This window comes from Hemicordylus capensis, chromosome 2 (genome assembly GCF_027244095.1).
Source record: "Hemicordylus capensis ecotype Gifberg chromosome 2, rHemCap1.1.pri, whole genome shotgun sequence".
Taxonomy (NCBI): Eukaryota; Metazoa; Chordata; class Lepidosauria; order Squamata; family Cordylidae; genus Hemicordylus; species Hemicordylus capensis.
The window spans coordinates 146,604,858-146,624,692 of NC_069658.1; the positions used below are offsets into that span (position 1 = coordinate 146,604,858).

The following is a 19,835-nucleotide window of genomic DNA, read 5'->3' on the forward strand; positions in this document are numbered from 1 at the left end:
ATCTTCAACCCATTCAGCCATAATCCCCTTTCAGCCATAATACTAGCTGGGTGACTCTGGGCCAGTCACTTCTCTCTCAGCCTAACCTACTTCACAGGGTTGTTGTGAAAGAGAAACTCAAGGATGTAGTACACCGCTCTGGGCTCCTTGGAGGAAGAGCGGGATATAAATGTAATAACAACAAGAACAACAACCCCTCCTCCCTTGGTCACTATTAACAGGCACAGGCTCCCTTACCCAATTCCTCCCCTTCTTCCAAGACTGGGGCACCTGCAGCACAACCACTTGCTTCTCCCTCCCCCCTTCTGAGTGAAAAGTTATTGGTGCAGCCCTTGGAAACTGCTGAGTGAAGATGGAATTTAGTCCTTCACATGCCATTTGAGTTTGATATCCCTGTCTTGTTGGAGATGAACTTCCAGTGCATCAACCTTTTGCACCAACTGTCCTAATGACCACTAGGGGCATTGGGAGTAGAGACAGTGAGTAAGGATCTCCCTATCTGTCCCTACTCTATGACCCCTGAACTGACTCTGCAGCACTTCCTGTGCTGAGTCACAATCCTTCCTTTCCTCCTAGAGAGCAGATGGAAACATCTCTCTCTCTCTCCTTACCTATCCATTATGTAGTCCTTTAGATTAGAGATAGGTATTTCCTATCTAAGTGTATTTAACCAATAAATGTTTAGTGTTTAGTCACAAAAGGATCTCCATGTGTTTTCTCTAAAAAGCTGCAATATCGAAACCATCCTCTGCTACCTACTCTGTAACTGGAGTGTGTGCTCATTCCTTAGTGCTCTGCTGTTTTACCTATTGTGGGTAAAAATTCAACAACCTCTAACATGTCCTATAACCTAGATGAGCCTCAGTCAACAGGATACAGAACTTAACCAAAGCCATTTCTATTTACACCAGCTGTCTAGGACTCTATTGACTTCTCAAACTTCAGCTTCATTTCTGCATCACTGCAGACAATATTAGACAAATCATGATGACAACTGAATGTGCGCTCATCTGCTTGTCTGCACCCCACCCCCCACATTGGAGACATGCAGTGTTTTTGTCACTAGTAAGGATGTGCAAAATATTCCAAGCTCAGAACATTCCAAGCTCAAAATGGGGTGTTTCGAGTGCTCCGAGCTTGAAACAAAACGCCCTTCAAAGGAAGGGCCTGTTTTGAGGTTGGAATGGAACGACCCCATTCTGAGTCAGAACATTTCAGGTGTTCCGAGTGCCATTTGTAAGGGCTGTTTTTCTGAGGAGAGCTGGTTGCAGGGGTAGACCACACCTCCACTCCAGACAGCACTTCAGCCCACCTTGGTGGGCTGGTCTGCCCCAGACTTAGCATGTCAGCCCGCCTTGGAGTCCTGGTCTACCCGGCAGTGTTCCCTCTAAGGTGTCTAAGGCGTGCGCACATGCCTGCGCTCATAGGTTTTTTGATGTTTGTCCGCTCAGTTAATTTTAGATTCCGCTCAGGTTGAATCAGGAAGGCCCAATTCTGAATACATGTGTGCACACACTGCCATGATACTCCCGCCTAGAACAAATCTCATTCCGCACACAGATGAAAAAAATTAGGGAGAACACTGCTACCTAGTAGACCAGTCCTCCGAAGTGGGCTGTCATGCTAAGTCCGGAGTGGAGGCTTGGTCTACACACTGACCCCAATCGATAGACCAGCATTCCCCAGAGAAACAGTCCTCCAAAATGGCATTCGGAACACTCAAAACATTCTGCGCGTGTTCCATCGGAACAACCAGCTCGACTGGTTGTTCCAACGAAATATTCAGGGATTTGCATTTCATTGTGAGCTCAAAAGAAAAATGCAAAATTCGTTTTGTGCACATCCCTAGTCCCCACCACAACGGTGAGACAGGAGTTACTTCCAAATGTTTTCAAACACACAATTGTACACATAAACCTTGAGACGGACAGAATGACAGGCTTCCTTGAAAGGGAATGATGTTTGCAAACAAAAACAAAAAGGGAGCGAGTCCATACAATACAGGAGAGAGCCTTTCATGCAAATTATTTGCCACTTTTGTTCCTGTGATAATGGGTGTGGTCACCTCCCTCATAATGAAAGAGTACAGAGGAAAGAATACTGCAGAGATAAAACCAAGTTCACTGTGGGCTACGAACAAACGCAAATCTAATTTATGAACAAGTAACTGTACCCATACTGGCAGTGAAATGAGCAAAGCTTCAGACTAATCTCCTATTGGTCAAGTCAGCAAGAGGATTAGAGAGAGTGTGAAAAGCACTGGCAGGGATAAAAGGAGATCTGCCATTTATTTCTTGATATATTCAGAGTGTTGTAAAGCAAGCACCAGGTTGGGGCAGCTCAAAGGGATCGTGCAGGTGCTTTCAAAGGAGCCCCATCTCATGTTAGCTTACCATTTCTCCAAGTTCTGCCTCAAGCAAGATTGACGGAAGAAAAGGGGGGAGGGAGGAGAGAGACTGGCTTTGTTTGGAGAAAGTGCTACAAAGCCATTAATGAATGGATCCGATTAAAATGAAAGTGGGTGAAGCAGTGAAATAAGCATCATTCACACAGACACAGGACTTCAAGCCTAGTGCTAGTCAGCATTCCAATAAATAAATTAGGATATCCCCAGAAGGTGGCAGATATTTCTAACTTAAGCACGGATTCTGAAACAAAATCATGTGCTAGACAGCAAATATATATATACAAAAATTAATTATGGAATCCTTTCATATTCCCGCGATGCTTATTAAAACATAGCAAACTAGAAGGAACTGGCTGATTACAAATAGTAAGAGAAGCAGCTGTTACACACAACCCAATTCCCAAAGGGGACTGTTAAATATTACCCCACTGATTATACATGAATAAATTAGTGCCCTTGGGTTAAGATATAATGAGGTACTTACTGACACATAAATGCCTCTTCTTTGACTGAATTTTCATTACCATCAGAGTGGAGGGCTGAAGATACATGCAATCAAAGAATACTGAGAAACAATGAGCTCTTTTTAAACAATAATGTATCTATGGTGTCTTTATTTACTACATTTTTATTCTATCCTTCTTCCAAGGAGCTCAGAGTGGCATTCATGGTTCCATCCATTTTGTCCTCATGACAACCCTGAAAGGTAGGTTAGATAAAAAGAATAATGGCTTAAGATCACCCAGTGAACTCTGTGACTAAGTAGGGATTTGAACCAGAGTCTCTGCAATACAAACAGTTCAGCCAAACACCAGCAGAGTTATTTGTGTTGCTCTGGAAAACAGAGGGTTCCAAGTTCCCTCCCTGGCAGCATTTCCAAGATAAAGCTGAGAGAGGCTCCTCTGTCTGCAACCTTGGAGAAGCTGCTGTCAGTCTGTGTAGGCAATACTGAGCTAGATGGACCAATGGTATGACTCAGTAGAAGGCAGCTTCCTATATTCCTATGTATGTTCATATGAATTACTCAGGTTGCTTTTATGGAAAGCAGAAAACAGTATCGCCTTCCAAGTTTATACTGCCAAATACAGGTGCAATCCTGAGACTACTGAAGTCAAAAAATGGTTAGCCATTGTAATGGCCAAGGCTGCAGGGGCGCAGCTAGGAAAGAGGGGGCCCGTGTTCAGCACTCTCTCTGGCGTCTCCCCAGAGTGAGGGAGATAATGCAGAAATTAGGGAGGGGTGGACCTGGAGGGCCCTCAGGAGCTGGGGGCCTGTGTTCTTTGAACCCTTTCACTCAATTATAGCTATGCCCCTGCAAGGGTGCGCTAGAATGCCTCTGGTTTAAATCTTGCAGTAGTCACGAATTAGACCAAGAGCCTGTAATGATTTTGCCCAAGTAATAATATTTCTGACTATTGAAATAGATGGATTCTTTGTATGGGTATAAGGAACAAAAGCCTTTGGGTTGCCTTAAAATACCCACCAAGTACCTTTAGATTAAATAATAAGGTATATGGCTGAAATGTTTATGCAGGAATATGTCCTAATATATTGACTGCACATGAGCAGCCAAACCCAGGCTTGGCAGCCCTGCCTGGCAGCTTTGGCTGCTCGTGTGCAGCACCAGAATTGCAGGTGATCCCAACGCTGCCTCCCCCACAAGCCCGGGAATTTACCCCAGGCTTTAATCTGGGTTAAAGGGCACAAACACATCCTTTACCCGAGGTCTGAGTAGTGATTTGGACACTGAGTTGGGCGCCTAGAGTGCCTGATTCCCAAGGGAATCCCCTGATACTCTGCACTTATCATGCGGTGCATTGTGGGATTCCTGGAGGCCAGGAAAATGAGTCCTGACCTCCAGAGATTTGGGCTACATGGAGCAGCGTGGATCATGTGGGTGTGTGGTGGTGCACCAAAGAGAACATCACCAATCATCTGGAGGGAAGGCAGGCCCATCCCTGCCTCCCCCCGCCTGCTCCCACCCATTATGGTCATGAGAACAACCTTATATTGAAGGCAGTATGAGAGATGTATCTCTTTGCCCATGGTCTGAACATTCATCCCATTATCTCAATGCTTCAAGAAACCTTTAAGACCAGTCTGACCACAGTTGATAGTGGAAATAATGAAACATAGCAAACAATGGCTAAAGAGTGTCATCTTCAACTCCCTGAGAAAACTGTCATTTTTCTCCAGCCCAGGTGGCTTTCAACAAGTCACAATCCTCTCAGCCTCAGATCTGCAACACAGCAATCACATTGCTGACCCACTGTACAGGACTATGGGAAGGATTACTGAGATAATGCATGTAAAGTGCTTTGAATATGATAAAAGAGCTATAAAAATGCTAAGTATTATTATTCCTCAAATCTGTATTTAGTACAGCTAGGTTCCTCTTAAATCCAGGCCATGCCTGCTGGAATTAAGATTTGTCCAGTGTAAAGACCAATTAAGGTTTTCAAGCCTGCAAAGAGTGCCATGAAATTAGTCTGTACTCAGAATCTCAGTGGTTGCAGTAATAATTAGTAACTGAACTAACTAATCAGAAGGAAAGAGTCTGAAATATTGCTTTGTGCGAAAACTTTGGGAAATCATTCCATTACTACCACAATTCTAACATGCAATAGAACTACACATAGGAAACTTGCCTCAGAGTTCCTGTAGCCAAAGTCTACTCTTATAGGTTCATTTTCACATACAACTGAAGGAATGTTTAAGAAAAAGACACAACTATATAGATCTCCTTATATTGGTTTCTAGCTACAATTTTAAGTGCTGTTTTTGACCTATAAAGCCCTAAAGGACCTGGGAGCAAGGCTATCAAAAGAACCACCTTCTCCTGTATGAGATTGCCGGTATACTTAGATTAGGAGTGTGCAGAAAACCACCTGGCCCGGTTCAAACCAGACCCAAACTGGACCAGTTTGGTTTTGCCCCCCCATTGAACCCCCAGTTTGGTTCAGTTTGCGGCGGGAGGGTTGAACAATTTTTTAAAATTTCTTTTTCTTTTTAACTTATCCCCTCCGGGGGGCAAGAACATAAGAACAACCCTGCTGGATCAGGCCCAAGGCCCATCTAGTCCTGCATCCTGTTTCACACAGTGGCCCACCAGATGCCACTGGAAGATGCCACTGGAAGCCTACAGCAGGAGTTGAGGGCATGCCCTCTCTCCTGTTGTTACTCCCCTGCAACTGGTACAACTGGCTTCTCTGAGGTGGCGGGGCAGCAGGGCCTGTGGAGGTCCCCACTCCCCCCCACCGGCCTTTCTTTTTGTAAAACTCACCTGGTTTGGGCATCTTTGGCCCTTTCTGGGCCTATTCCCTGGTGCAGTGGCCATTTTGGAGGCCGCCGTGTCTGTGCTATGGGACTCTGCATGGCTGAGTCATGCCAGGCCATGCAGGGTCTCATTGTGCAGCTGCGGCAGCCTCCAAAATGGCCACCGCGCTGAGGAATAGGCCTGGAAAGGGCTGAAGACACCTGAACCAGGTGTTTTTTACAAAAAGGCCGGCAGGGGAGGGGGAACTCCACGGCCCTCCCCTGCCACCTTGGAGAAACCCCCCAGAGGGGGTACGTTAAAAATTAAAAAAAATTTAAAAGGCTCAGCAAATCTCCGAACTGAGGGAGAGGGGTATTCGATTCGGGGTCAAGCCGAACCGGGGGTGGTTTGGCTCAACACCGAACCTTCGAACTGAACTGGTTCAATATCTAACTGGTTCGGATTTGAACCTGTTTGCACACCCCAGCTTAAGATTTTTATCTGAAGCTCTGCTATGGTTTTTTTCCCCTGGTAGAAATTAGGCAGGGGGCTGCAGGTCTCTCACTGATGGCACTCAGGTAATAGAATTCCCTCCTCATGGAGGTCTGTCTAGCCTCTTCTCTTTTAGGTTGGTTATTGTGTTATCTTACTGGTCAATGTCTATAATAAACTTTGGTGGACTGATAGATAAGAGGTGGGTTGAGAAGACCACTCTGCTTAACAGAGCCTTTGAGGGGAAGTGTTAGGTTGATGCTCGGTCCTGCATTAGGTTCTATTTTCATCTGGCTGCTGCTTGACTCTGCTCTGTTCTGCAGTTGTTGTTATTTTGTTTTACGTAGCGTTTTGTTTTTAGGGTTTGAATTTATATTTGATTAGTAAAGATTTTTAATGCTGTTCAGTACTTTGGATGTTTCTTGGAGTTAGAAGAGTGGCATACAGATGTTTTAAAATATTACTTTATTTAACATTTGCTTCCCACCAACATTACTGTTCAAGTTCAGAACTCTTCAATAACAACGTTCCAAATGGAGCTTCACTGATATACTTTGCAAAGACAAAAAAGATTTTTTTGGCTGTAGTACAAATGAATCATTCTTGGGAAACTAAAGGGCAGTAGAATATTTCTGGGGTAACTTTCACATTTATTAGCAGACACATAGGCAACCACAGTTTGCTGGACTGGGAACAAGCTGTGTGGGCTGTGCACATGTTCCCACTCCCTCACGTATTCTCCTTCTGAATTTCACCCAGCTGAATTCAGCGCTACTTGGTTTGCCAAGACACAGCTTCCCATGACATCCAAACCAGGAAACTCTGCACTCCCCACACAACTCATTCCTGATCCAGTACACCACAGTCGGGTGCGCCAAATCAGGAATTGTCAGAACCAAGTTATAGGTACATATGCTTTTAAGTCACATTCCTACCAGCAGGGTGGATTTGATTTAAATCAAACTGATTTAATTCACGATTTAAATCACTAGTCAGTAAGGCTTGATTTAAATCATAGTTTTCTACATAAAGACTAATTCTTGCTGGTATAACTTTAATATGCAAGTAGATGAAGATTTTTAGAATAACAACTTTTCATATTAGTTTTTTTATCCCCAGTTTAATAGGTTAATCATTCATATTTGGACAACTTTTCTGTTGTACTTAGGAAGGAGAAAAATAATCATTACCTTAATAATAACAATTTAAATAGATTTATTCAACTGAAACAATAACATTACAGCATATGTTATTTGCTTAAACAAACATCCATGTTTGTTAACTAATTTGGCTAAACAAAATATATATATTTTAAGAAACTTAGACTGTCAGCCCAGCCTACACATGAAAAACTTAAATACTGTCCTCTGTAGCTCACTCATCATCTTCATCTTCTTCTTTGTTCATAATCTGGAAAAGAAAAACAAGCTTTCCTGCTTTATCGGGTCCCAAATGATTTCTCAATTTAGAATGAATGAGTCCAAAGGAAGAGAATATTCTTTCAACGCCTACAGAAGAAGCTACTGTTGTTAAAAGTGAAATCATTACTTGAACAGTCTCTAAATCCAAGTGCTTAAGTGACTTCCACCAGTTCACTGGTGTGACTTTCTTTAAAATATCTTCAGCAAACATATATTTCTTGAATGGTTCCCCCTTAGCTTTGAAGTTTATTATAGTTGGCATTACAGATGGATGATTGCTGGATACCCATGTCATAGCTAACTCCTCTTCCTCAGCACTTAAGTTTTGACCCTGGTACTGGATATTGACAATATTTGCCAATAAATGAGCTGGAGACAGTACTTGTCCCATTCGTTTTTTTAATGCTTGTAATTTAATTCTGTCCATGTGTAGTTCTGTTTTTAAGTGTTCACTCAGTTCCTTCCAAATTTCAACAGCATCAGCAATAAAACAGCTATTTTTCTGTATTTTGTTTAAAGGTTCAGAGATGGGTTTCAGGATGCTCAGCATATGTTCAACATTTCTCTTAAGCCCAATGTTGAGGATTTTGGCCGTGACAGTGCCATCTATTTTATCTCGATTTTGTTCATAAACTGTCATCAGAATAGGCCAGTTCTTGATATACTGCTCAAAACAGTCCACCACAGAGTTCCATCTAACATCTTGTGGGAGCGTTAGCTTGGTTCCACCCATCCTTTTCAGAGCTGCTGCAGCAAAGTGATTGTTACGGAAGTATTTAGCAATTTCAACAACATTAGTCTTTATTTCTGGAACACTTAAGTCTTTGGCTAAGAGGTGCAGCAAATGAGCACTGCAACCATATGTTATTAGCTTTGTATTCCCTTCCTGCTCTTCTAAATTTCTTCTCATCTTGGATACATTTGCAGCATTGTCTGTGACCAAACTGCGTACTAGACATTTGAATTTTTGTTCACATGTTATTATAGCTTTTACTGCCACTTCTTGTCAGTATTCTGCTGTGTGTGCATTTCCTGACGTATCAATTGTTTGTGCAAGGAAGACTTTCCCTTCTTCTGTTGTTATACAAGCACATACAATAGGATCATTGTGGACATTACTCCACCCATCAATACTTAGGTTAACAATTCTACCCTCCAGAGCTGTTGCACATTGCTCCATTTCTCTGTCATACACTTTATCCAGCAGTTTCCCTGCAACATCTGCTCTGCTGGGTGGACTGTATCCTGGTCTCAGTGACTGAACCATATTAATGAAATGTGGGTTCTCAGTCAGACGGAAAGAAGAGTTCGTTGCATAAACAAACTGGGCAATTTTTTCATCAATTAACTCTTTTTCTAATCTGCTAGTTTTTATCACAAACTTATCTATGGTGGTTCCAGGAGGGAAGGATTTTTTCTTTCTTTTAGGTGATAGTGATATGTGGCTGTGGGTGTCTGATGATGATGCTAATGAAGCACTATCCTGGATGGATAACTCTGAAACTGTAGAACAGGAGGATGGTGATCTTGAAGGTGGATAGTTTCCAGAATCCATGAATTCCCCTAAACAAAAAAGTCAATGCTGTTATTTTATTGTTTATACAATTTCTGCTTATTGTACACAGCACTGCCCCAAAAGGAATATTTGCTTTTCTTCATAACTGTACCAAATGACAGTAACATGCAGTAATAATAAGAAATATAATTTTGCTCAAACATGACAGTTCAAGGCAGTCTTTAGAAATATTATATGATTCAATAAAAATGTTTACCAACCTGAAGATCCTGCCTCTTCAAATGTGTTTCTTTGGTCATCTTCATCACAGCACTTCTCATGATGTTGCCTCATTCGGGCCACCAGGCCTTGCATTTCTTTGTTGCAGTGTTTGCATTTTGCACGCATGCCTGCCTTACCGATAGGTAAAGGAACTTCATTAAAATATTGCCAAACTGGGTCTCTTTTACCGCCTGCTGCCATTATAGGTTTTTTCCTCCAAGGAAAGAATGTGATAAACCTCAGGTCATACACACAAAAAGATCCAAAGACTTGTCTGTCTGTGGCTATGCAGTATTGTGCTCAGAAAGTTTCACTTTCATTTTGTACTGCTTGTCTGCTTGCCCCTCCCTCCTCACACTTAGTTTCACTTTCTTCTTGTGCAGATCTATTCCACTCCAAACAATCAGAAAAATATTGTTTCTATTCTATTTCACTGAACTTCTTGAAACTTAGCACTGAAGGGGTTGATTCTGTATTCATAGGTTTGTAGAACAATAGGATTAAGGTCTTTTTCTCAACTCTGTTCATGTCATAACATTTTTGCTGTGAAGGAGAGGCATGTGATCTCTGCTGAGTCAAATTCAGTTTTGAGAACTGCAAAAGTAAACCAAGCATCTGTGATAATATCTTGTAGGCAGAGAAACTGCCCAATAATCTTACAAAAACCTCTGGAAGAGCATGACATTGTGAATGGATTAATGGAATTTATTTACCAAAAAAAATAAACATATACAGCCTTATTCTACATAATTAAAAAACTAATCTTTATTTCATGATGGAATAACCTTTGGATGGTAATATATTTTCCTCAAAAAGCATTTTATTTAAAAAAATCCGATTTAAATCAAAAAAATCCAATTTAAATCAAAAAAATCCGATTTTTTTGATTTTTTTTAAAAAATCATTGATTTTTATCCACCCTGCCTACCAGAAACGCTGATGACTAGCTTTAAATGCAAAAATCCCTACCATTATATATTCCCACATTAAAATACGAGGATGCTTAAAAGGCTTTTAATGCTTATTCATTAAGCACATCTTAAGAATTAAGTTCTTAGTCTTCAAAGCAGAGTTTGTATTCGCTATCAGTTTCACAAATCCAGCACTGAAGTGTATATTATAAATGTATTTATATTTATATACTGCCTTTCATCCTAAGATCCCAGGGCAGTTAACAAGATAAACAACAAAATTAAAATAAATATTTTCACAGGGAAGAAAGCCTATCAAACTGTTAAACCATGGATGTCCACCAACCAGCTTATTTGGATAAGGAAGCAATTATTAAGGAGTGCCAAGTCTTCTTTTTTGTTTGTTTGCTTTAACTTTACTGAGCAAATCTTTAAACAATTAGGTTTAGCTTTAATATATACGATTATCTGAGATTTATGCTGGAGTGTTATAGGAGCAGGGCTTATAAACAACCATCACTTCTGTCAGTGATGCTAACATAACCTTTAGTCATGAAGCTGATGGCATAGGGCAACAAACATTTTGGTGGGCTTTTTTGTGACGTCATTGGACTTATTTGCAAGGCTGTATATATAAAGAATGAAAATGAGGCAGAAGTAAGCCAAATGTAGATACTTCAGCTACTTCAGACATCACAATGAACCATGGTTTGAGTTTCCAAAAATATACAGGCAAACCACAGAACTGGTTTTTTTTTAGTTTCTATCTGCTCAGCACACCCTTTCCATGATGCAGAGACCTCCTAAGGCAATGCAATGACTGCAACTATGGTTTGCCAATTCAGACATTATACTAGCCCTCTGAAGACATGCATGATAATATAAAAAACTAAAAGCACACTCACGTACAATGCATAATAATGCACAAGATACCCCTGCTAACTTGGCAAAGAGGCACCTTTTAATGTGGTGATTCTCTTTATTTAGCAGGGGGAGAGTAACTGGCCCTATCCACCCCCCAGCACAGTACTTCCAGTGACTGTTGCTGGTATCTATCTTGTGTTTCTTTTTAGATTGTGAGCCCTTTGGGGACAGGGATCCATCTTATTTATTTATTATTTCTGTGTAATCTCTGAGCCATTTTTGGAAGGGCAGTATAGAAATCAAATCAAATCAAATCAAATCAAATCAAATCAATCAATGAAGTACGAGAGCATAGTGGTAAGCATCACCCCAGCACGGATGTACTGAGAAGCCTCACGCTGTCTGAAGATGCAAACGCTGCAAGTGTGATAGCATTTGTGATCAGAAGGCTGGGGCGCACTGAGGCTGATAGGCTGAATCCTGTCTAATTCTTCTATCATCGCATAACAATATTAATGAACGGTATCTTTGCAGTAGAGTTGGGACCCCATTTATTGCTTTAAACTCAATATTAGACGCATTTGCAGCATGCCCTAATCTTTTGCAGTAGAAAGGCTAAAGGCCTAATTCTACCTATGCTTACTCAGAAGAAAGTCCCACTTGTTCCCAGATAAGTGTGCACAGGCTGTCAAGTAAACGCCTGTGCTGTCTTCAGCTAGTACTGGCTAAACTGTATTGTCTGAAGATCTGAGGGAAGCCCCGATGTGCACATGCAGGCATGTACCCTGCCCCCTCATAATACACCTCAAAGCAGGAAAACATTTTATTTAATTTTATGCACATATACACACCACCTGATATATACAGCTCTAGGCGAACACAATCCAGATTACAATATAAAAATTTTAAAAACCCAATTAAAACACTTTCACAGAATAAGAGCAATTAAAAACAACAGACAGGGAAAGCATATCTATCCTGCCAAATGTTACAAGAGCTCCATCTCTAATGGGAGAAGGAAAGAGGAGAACAAAACAAAAATAGACACGTAGTCTGCTCCCCTCCCCGCCCCTGACTTTAAAACACTTCCAGTTCCAGGGCACCTGGCCTTAACCAGAGTTTGGCAGGATGTCTAAAACAAGCCTTCAAGTAACCTTGAATGCAGAGTTATCAGGAAATGAAATCATGATTCAGCAGAAGATGCATACAAGTCTCAGTCCATTATCCATATGTTGCCATTTGCTTTTTTATTTCCCGGAACACCCTACTGTTCAGCAACTTGCAACCATCTCTAATTATGGCATGCCGAGATGGCAGCTTCCTATAGTCTTGGTTGTGTGCTGCAGCTCACAACCACAGGAAGAGTCCTGTTCCACAAGGAACAGGTATCTGCTCCCCAGGATATTCCTGTGTTCACCGCAGAAGCCAGTCCTGCTGGTATCCACTGGTGCTGTCAGCTGTGTGGACCAGCAGGAAACCTGATGGACTGAAGTTGGTACTGACTGGTACACAATGCATGCCTAGACTTCCAAGGGTCAGAAATTCTGAAACAGCAAAGCCAGTACCTAAAATTAGAGCCACATGGAGGGGCCAGAGAGAAACTGTTCAGATTGTAAGCCTGCAGGCACGGATTGTGGATTTTTATCTACTGTAAAGTGCCTAGTGCATGCTGAGCACTCTAGAAATAATAAATGATGGTGATGATTGATGGAATTCAACAAGAGCCCTTATTCAGAACTATGCTTTCAAATGGGAGCACCCGATTCTGAGAGCCAGTGTGGTGTAGTGGTTAGAGTGCTGGACTAGGACTGGGGAGACCCGAGTTCAAATCCCCCATGCGGCCATGATACTTGCTGGGTGACTCTGGGCCAGTCACTTCTCTCTCAGCCTAACCTACTTCACAGGGTTGTTGTGAGCAGAAACTTAAGTATGTAGTACACCGCTCTGGGCTCCTAGGAGGAAGAGCAGAATATAAAATGTAACTAATAATAATAATAATATAATAATAATAAGGGAGGCTGCTATTCTATACACCTCTGAGAATAAATCCTGTTGAAATGTATTATTATTGCAAACATTTATATACTGCTTTCCAACAAAGTGGTTTACATAGAAAAAGAAATAAGATGGTTCTCTATTCCCAAAGGGCTCACAGTCTAAAAAGAAACACAAGTGGACAGGGACAGATTGATTGATTCATTGATTAAATTTCCGTACCACCTAAAACTCATGTCTCTGGGTGATTTACAATAAAAATACCATTAAAACAAAATTAATACTTTAAAACAATCTAAAATTTAAAACATGTTAAAAGTGTTAACTATTAAATTTGTAAATCTAATTAAAAGCCTGGGTGAACAGATGTGTCTTGACTAACCTTTAAAAAGTTGTCAGAGACAGGCAGTGCATTCCAAAGCCTCAGGGCAGCAACAAAGAAGGCCCCTCCCTGAGTAGCCACCAGATGCACCAGTGGCAACTGGAGACGAACTTCTCTGGATTATCTTAATGGGCAGTGGGGATCATGATGAAGAAGACATTCTCTTAAATATCCTGGCCTAGGCCATTTAGCGCTTTATAGGTTATAGCCAGCACCTTATATTTTGCCTGGAAACTTACTGGGAGCTGTCACGCCCCCGGTCTCAGATAGTGAGGAGGAAGGGGATACTGACAGTCCTCCAGCTGACGCAGGGGTACCTGGGGGAGAGAGCCCAGCTGTCAGTTCTCAAGAAATAGCTGAAGCAGGTCCGGTTGCTGTTACAGAACAAACACAGCAGTCTGAGGCAGCAGAGTCAGGAACTGAGGAATCAGGTGATGAGTTAAACAGGCAATCCCCGATGACTCCACAACAGAGGAGAGTCACAAGACTGCACCAACAGCTGGAAGCCATCAGGAGAAGTAGGTGGCTCTTTCAGAAAGCTGATAAGCCCTGAATCCCTGCCAGCTGAGAGTTATCAGCTCAGACTATAAATCACGCCTGCAGCCTGCAGTCAGGTGCTGGAAGACAACACATGTCTTTCGTGGAGCATTTATCAGCCCCTAACCTGAGCCAGAGAGATTCCTATCCATGTGTTAGCTTCTGTAACCCAGACTGGTTTCTGAATTGGACACTGTCTCTTGCCGTGCCCTGCTCTGCTTCTGGCTCTGAAGACTCAACAACTTCTCTGCTTCATCCCTTTCTGGACAGACTACCACACCGGGTAGCTTGGTTGCTGACAGGAGCAAGTGTAGTTCGTTCAGTACAGGAGTAATGTGATCTCTCCAAGATGGCCTAGAGACCAACCTGTATCCCCTTCCTCCTCCTGCCACATTCTGTACCAACTGCAGTTTCTGGACTATGTACAAAGGCAGTTCCACACAGAGAGCATTGCAGTAGTCAAGTCTCAAGGTTACCTGTTCTGAGGTCACTTATCTCAAGGAATGGACACAGCTGTCTCAACCTGGGACACCAGAGAGAGCTTTGGATTCAGAAGCATCCCCAGACTGTGCACCTGTTCCTTCCGGGGAAGTGTGACCCCATCCAGAACAGTTTTTGTAAATCGCCCAGAGACATAAGTTTTGGGCGATATAAAAATGTTAAACATAATAATAATAATAATAATAATAATAATAATAATAATAATAATAATAGTAAAATCAAAATAATCTCCTGACCCTGCACAATAAGCACCTCTGTCTTATCTGCATTCAGCCTCAGTTTGTTATCTCTCATCCAGCCCATTACCATCTCCAGGAAGGCATTTAGGGAGGTCACGTCTCCCAATGATGTTGACATGGAGAAATAGATTTGGGTGTCATCAGCATACTGATAACACCCTGAACCAAATCTCCTGATGATCTCTCCCAGAGGTTTCATGTAGATGTTAAACAACATTGGAGACAATATAGAACCCTGAGGGACACCATATGAAAGTTCTGATTTTGAAGAACAGACTCCAAGGGACACCATCTGGAATCTGCCTGAAAGATAGGAGTAGAACCACCACAAAGCAGTGCCTCCTACTCCCAACCTCCTCAGACATCCCAGAAGGATACTATGGTTGATAGTATCAAAAGCCACTGAGAGATGCAAAAGGACCAACAGAGTCATGCTTCCTCTGTTGAATCCCAATTGGAGATCATCCATCAGGCTGACCAGCGCAGTCTCCACTCCATAGCCCACCCGAAAGCCAGTTTGAAATTGCTCTAAATAATCAATTTCCTCCAAGACTGCCTGGAACTGGGAGGTCACCACCTTGCCAAGCCACAGAAAGTTGGAGACAGTTGCTCTCCCCTTGTTAACTACAGGAAAGCCAGAACTTTAAAAGGTGCCTCTTTGTTCAGTTAAGACACAGGACCAGGCTATATGATCATCTTCTTAACTCACACAGAGCATCCTATCCCAATATATGCATCTACCATGTCCCACCCTTTGCCACTAACCCTCTAACATACTCACAACCAAATGTAGCCTCTATTATCCTTGTATGTGTATTACTGCCTTTTATCTTTAAAAATACTTCTGCTATCCCACTCAGAGCCCCATGCCTGTCTTGCCTGACATCTCCAATATACAAATATGTCTTATTAATCCTCAACTTTTCTGCAGGCCCCTCTCCTGAATTGTCCTAAATTAATACACAGTGAGGCGCTTCACACGACCCATGTGAAGCACCAGACAGGGTTTGGCGGGGAGAGAGGGCTTAGGAGATCAAACCCCTAGCCCTGGGTGGCCAAATCGGCTGGCCACACGACTACCGGCTCTGTCATGGAGCCGGTGGGGGCTGCGGAGTGCTTGCTCTGTTAACCTCATTTAAAGGGAGGGGGAATTAGGCAGGCTAGCTGCCTTGGAACCAGCAGGCTCGCCCGCAAGCCCGATGGTTCCGACAATTACTAAAAAGTGAGCTAGGCTCTAGGGGTGTGCAATTCGGATTTTCGGTGATTCGGTTCAGGACCCGAACCGAATCACCCCTGTTCTGTTTTGTGCCCGAATATGGGCCACACGAATCACCCTTGATTCGGTTCGGATTTAATCCAAATCCGAATCGATTCGGGGGGAAAGGGCCCAGGGGCAAAATTTTGGGGTGGGGTGGTAGTGCCCAATGGGTGGAAGCTACCATCCCAATTTCAGGGGGATTGGGCAAAGGGCTGATTTTTGGGGAATTTTTGAAGTTTTAGTGACTTCGGGGCAGTTCAGGGGCATAGCATGGGATCTGCCCCAAAAGGGTGGGGTGGGGTGGTAGTGCCTAATGGGTGGAGGCTACCACCCCAATTTAAGGGGGATTGGACAAAGGGCTGATTTTTTGGGAATTTTTGAAGTTTTTGTGTCTTTGGGGCAGTTTGGGGACAGAAAGTGTATCTGCCCCAAAAGGGTGGGGTGGGGTGGTAGTGCCTAATGGGTGGAGGCTACCACCCCAATTTCAGGGGGATTGGGCAGAGGGCTGATTTTCTGAAGGGATGTTTTCCCTTATTTTCTGAGGTGTGAATTCTCATTCAATGATAGCAGATGAGATTTTTTTCAATTAAAGAACTCTCATGACCCCACTTTCACTTTTCACACTCTCATTTACTATGAATATCAATCTAGCACACTGCACCTTATGAAGAAAAACCTCAGAAATTCACCAAAATCCAGCCCTCTGCCCAATCACTCTGAAATTGGGGACAGGTGGTAGCCTCCACCCATTAGACACTATCTACCAGCCCACCCCACTCTTTTGGGGCAGATCCACTTTCTGCCCCCAATCTGCCCCAAAGACACCAAAACTTCAAAAGTTCCCAAAAAAATCAGCCCTCTGCCCAATCCCCCTGAAATTGGGGTGGTAGCCTCCACCCATTAGGCACTACCACCCCACCCCACCCTTTTGGGGCAGATACACTTTCTGCCCCCAAACTGCCCCAAAGACACAAAAACTTCAAAAATTCTCAAAAAATCAGCCCTTTGTCCAATCCCCCTTAAATTGGGGTGGTAGCCTCCACCCATTAGGCACTACCACCCCACCCCACTATTCTGCCACAGGCCCCACTTTCTGCCCCAATCTGCCCCAAAGACATGAAAACTTCAGAAATCTCCCAAAAATCAGCCCTTTGCCCTATCCCCCTGAAATTGGGGTGGTAGCCTGCACCCATTAGGCACTACCACCCCACCACACTCTTTTTGCCCAGATCCCATTCTATGCCCACGAACTGCCCCAAAGTCACGAAAACTTCAAAAAATCCCCCAAAATCGGTCATGAGCCGAATCACCCGAATTTTTCAGCCCTGAAATTCGGGTGATTCGGCTCGGCCCCAAAAAATATCGGGGGACATCGAGGGTGATTCGGTTCTGCCCCGAATCACCCTAAATTGCTCATTTCGGGCACAGATTGATCTGTGCCCAAAATTTTTTGCACATCCCTACTAGGCTCCCTTAGCCCGCTTTCTAGTAATCATGGGATATAGTGATTGTGGGAATTTACATGCCTGCAACCTGGGCTAAGAAGCCATAATTATCCCCACAGTTCTATCAATATAGCCACAAACTCCCTACACCTTCAATATTTATTTTATCCATGTATATCATGTCTCTATAAAAAGGGGGGGGGGAGAAAAGGAATGCAAGAGTTGCGTACAATCCAAACTTCAAAATAATAACATATCAACCCTATATTCTTCTTGCAGGCAAAGACTGAGCTGGTCCAACTTTTTTTGGCTGCTCTAGGCAGTGGTAGCTGTTGCCTCTTGGGACTGGGGAGGGGCGGAGGGGATGGAAGGGAGAGGGGTAACCATAGGTGGGGCTAATAGTAGGCAGGACTCCAACCCTAAGTTAGAAAGAATCAGCCCATGGTTTTCTCCATCTGTAAATTTGTTTACTTGTCTCAACCAAGATCTTCATCATTCACACCAGTATTTGGCAGCTAGCTATTTGGTGCTAATTTAGTGCTAAATTGAATTCGCCCCTTGGTTGGCTGTGAGTAAAGGAATTCTGCCCTTAGAGTGGTTAATTGTAGGTGTCAGTGTGGAAAGTAGCAATGCCCCCTCCCCCAAATCCCCATGCCTCTTCTGTTCAGAAGCTCCATCCAATCTTCTACCAGCACTGCCTGTTTCTCACCCCTCCGCCTTGCAATCTCAGCCCTCTCCACCTCACCCCAGGCTAAGAAGATCAATTGAAGAGGGGGTTTGGAGTCCTGAGTGCCTATTTGCAGGCGCATACACATTTCATACCACTTGAAAATACCACAATGTATTTGGCCACAAACAGAACCCACTAGCTTCCTTCCTCACAAATATGCACATATAGTACATACTTCAGTTTTTAAAAAGCAAGCCTTATTTCTCCCTTTCTCACAATAGAAGCATTTCTGGGATATATCTTTGGGTTGCAATCCTATGCATACAGTAACATGCATCCTATGTTACTTGGGACGGAGTAAGCCCCAATGAGTTCAATAAGATTTTTCTTGGAATAAACTGTATAGAATTGGCTGAAGCTATATGAAGCGTTTACTTGAGAGAATCCTTCTTCAGATTTGAAAATTAAACCAAATAAATCACAAACCTGACTAAATACCCTATGCTAAGGATCCCTCCTTTCAATACTACCATTGCCTCTCACTGGCCCCCTCATTTTCTAGATCTCTAAATGTTGCCAAGATTTGCTAGTGGCATTTTAAAAAACAACAACTTGTTCTAGTAAGAACTAATCAGTCTATTTTCCGTTCAGTATCTCTACATCTGGACTAAATTTGGTGCAAATTGAGGTCCACAAGTTAGATCTCTTGCACCTCAAATATGCATGTGTCTGCCATCTTGGATTGGGGTGGATGTCATCATTACCAGCTGCACCACTGAGGTGTCCCTGTGTGTCACTCACTACAGCTGTCCCAAATTTGGTTCAAATCAGTTAAGACTGTCCACAAGTTAGTGCACTTGTGCCCCAAAAGTTTATGCATCCACCATCTTTGATCAGGGTGGGTGACATCATCACAAACTACCCCACTGGGGCATCCCCATGTGTCCATTCAGCTGTAGCAAATTTGGTTCAAATCAGTTAGGCAGTTCACAAATTAGTCCACTTACACCTCAAAAGTTTACATGTCCACTAACTTGAATTGGTGTGGATGACATCATCACAAACTATGCTATTGAGGTGCCTGTGTGTCACTCACTGCAACTGTACCTAATTTGGTTTAAATTGGTTAGACAGTCCACAAATTAGCCTGCTTGTGCCTCAGATGTTCACACGGCTGCCATTTTGAATTGGAGGGGATTATCATCATCATCATCATCATCATCATCATCATCATCACACAACCCCACCATTTGGGCATCCCTATATGTCCCTACAGCTGTAGCAAATTTGGTTCAAATTGCTTAGGTGGTTCACAAGTTAGCCCACTTGCAACTCAAAAGTTTACATGTCCACCATCTTGGATCGGAGTGGATGACATCATCACAAAATACAATGTTGAGGTGTCCCTATGTGTCCCTACAACTGTACCTGATTTGGTTCATATTAGTCCAGGCGTTGTGAAGTTGATGGGGGAGGGGAAAACACGGATGTACACACACAGAATGCCAGGTGATCTCAGATGCCTACTGGAAAGTAGGCTAAAAAATAAAAGATCTCCAAGCAAATGCTGGAGAAATTGAATGCCTCCTGAGGGCTTCGTCAGGCTGCTGAGTGAGGAGAAAAGGAATGTCTTCCCTCTGGAGAAGGGGGGGGGATGGAGAAAGGTAGGGCCCCTACCTT

At 43.0% G+C, this 19,835-nt stretch overlaps 2 protein-coding genes across 4 annotated transcripts in view; both read right to left on the minus strand.

The window, feature by feature from the left end:
- The window catches only part of IGFBPL1 (insulin like growth factor binding protein like 1), a 70,763-nt gene that overhangs the window by 44,522 nt on the left and 6,406 nt on the right, over positions 1-19,835 (minus strand). The window lies entirely within an intron of this gene.
- Positions 7,354-13,726, minus strand: LOC128348043 (uncharacterized). 2 transcript variants are annotated; one of them, XM_053303539.1, is made up of 3 exons: positions 13,506-13,726; positions 9,353-9,485; positions 7,354-9,139 (listed from the first exon to the last, which is right to left on the minus strand). In XM_053303539.1, exon 3 carries the CDS (start codon positions 8,484-8,486, stop codon positions 7,530-7,532), a length of 957 nt encoding a protein of 318 aa, XP_053159514.1. In that variant the 5' UTR covers positions 8,487-9,139; positions 9,353-9,485; positions 13,506-13,726; the 3' UTR covers positions 7,354-7,529. The 2 variants fall into 2 exon arrangements, with proteins under 2 accessions (XP_053159514.1, XP_053159513.1); XM_053303538.1 differs by lacking the exon at positions 13,506-13,726 and having other exon boundaries at positions 9,353-10,562.

What these genes read in the sequence shown, in the direction of transcription:
- LOC128348043 (XM_053303539.1), bottom strand. Translation starts at nt 8,486, where the DNA reads ATGAGAAGAAATTTAGAAGAGCAGGAAGGGAATACAAAGCTAATAACA.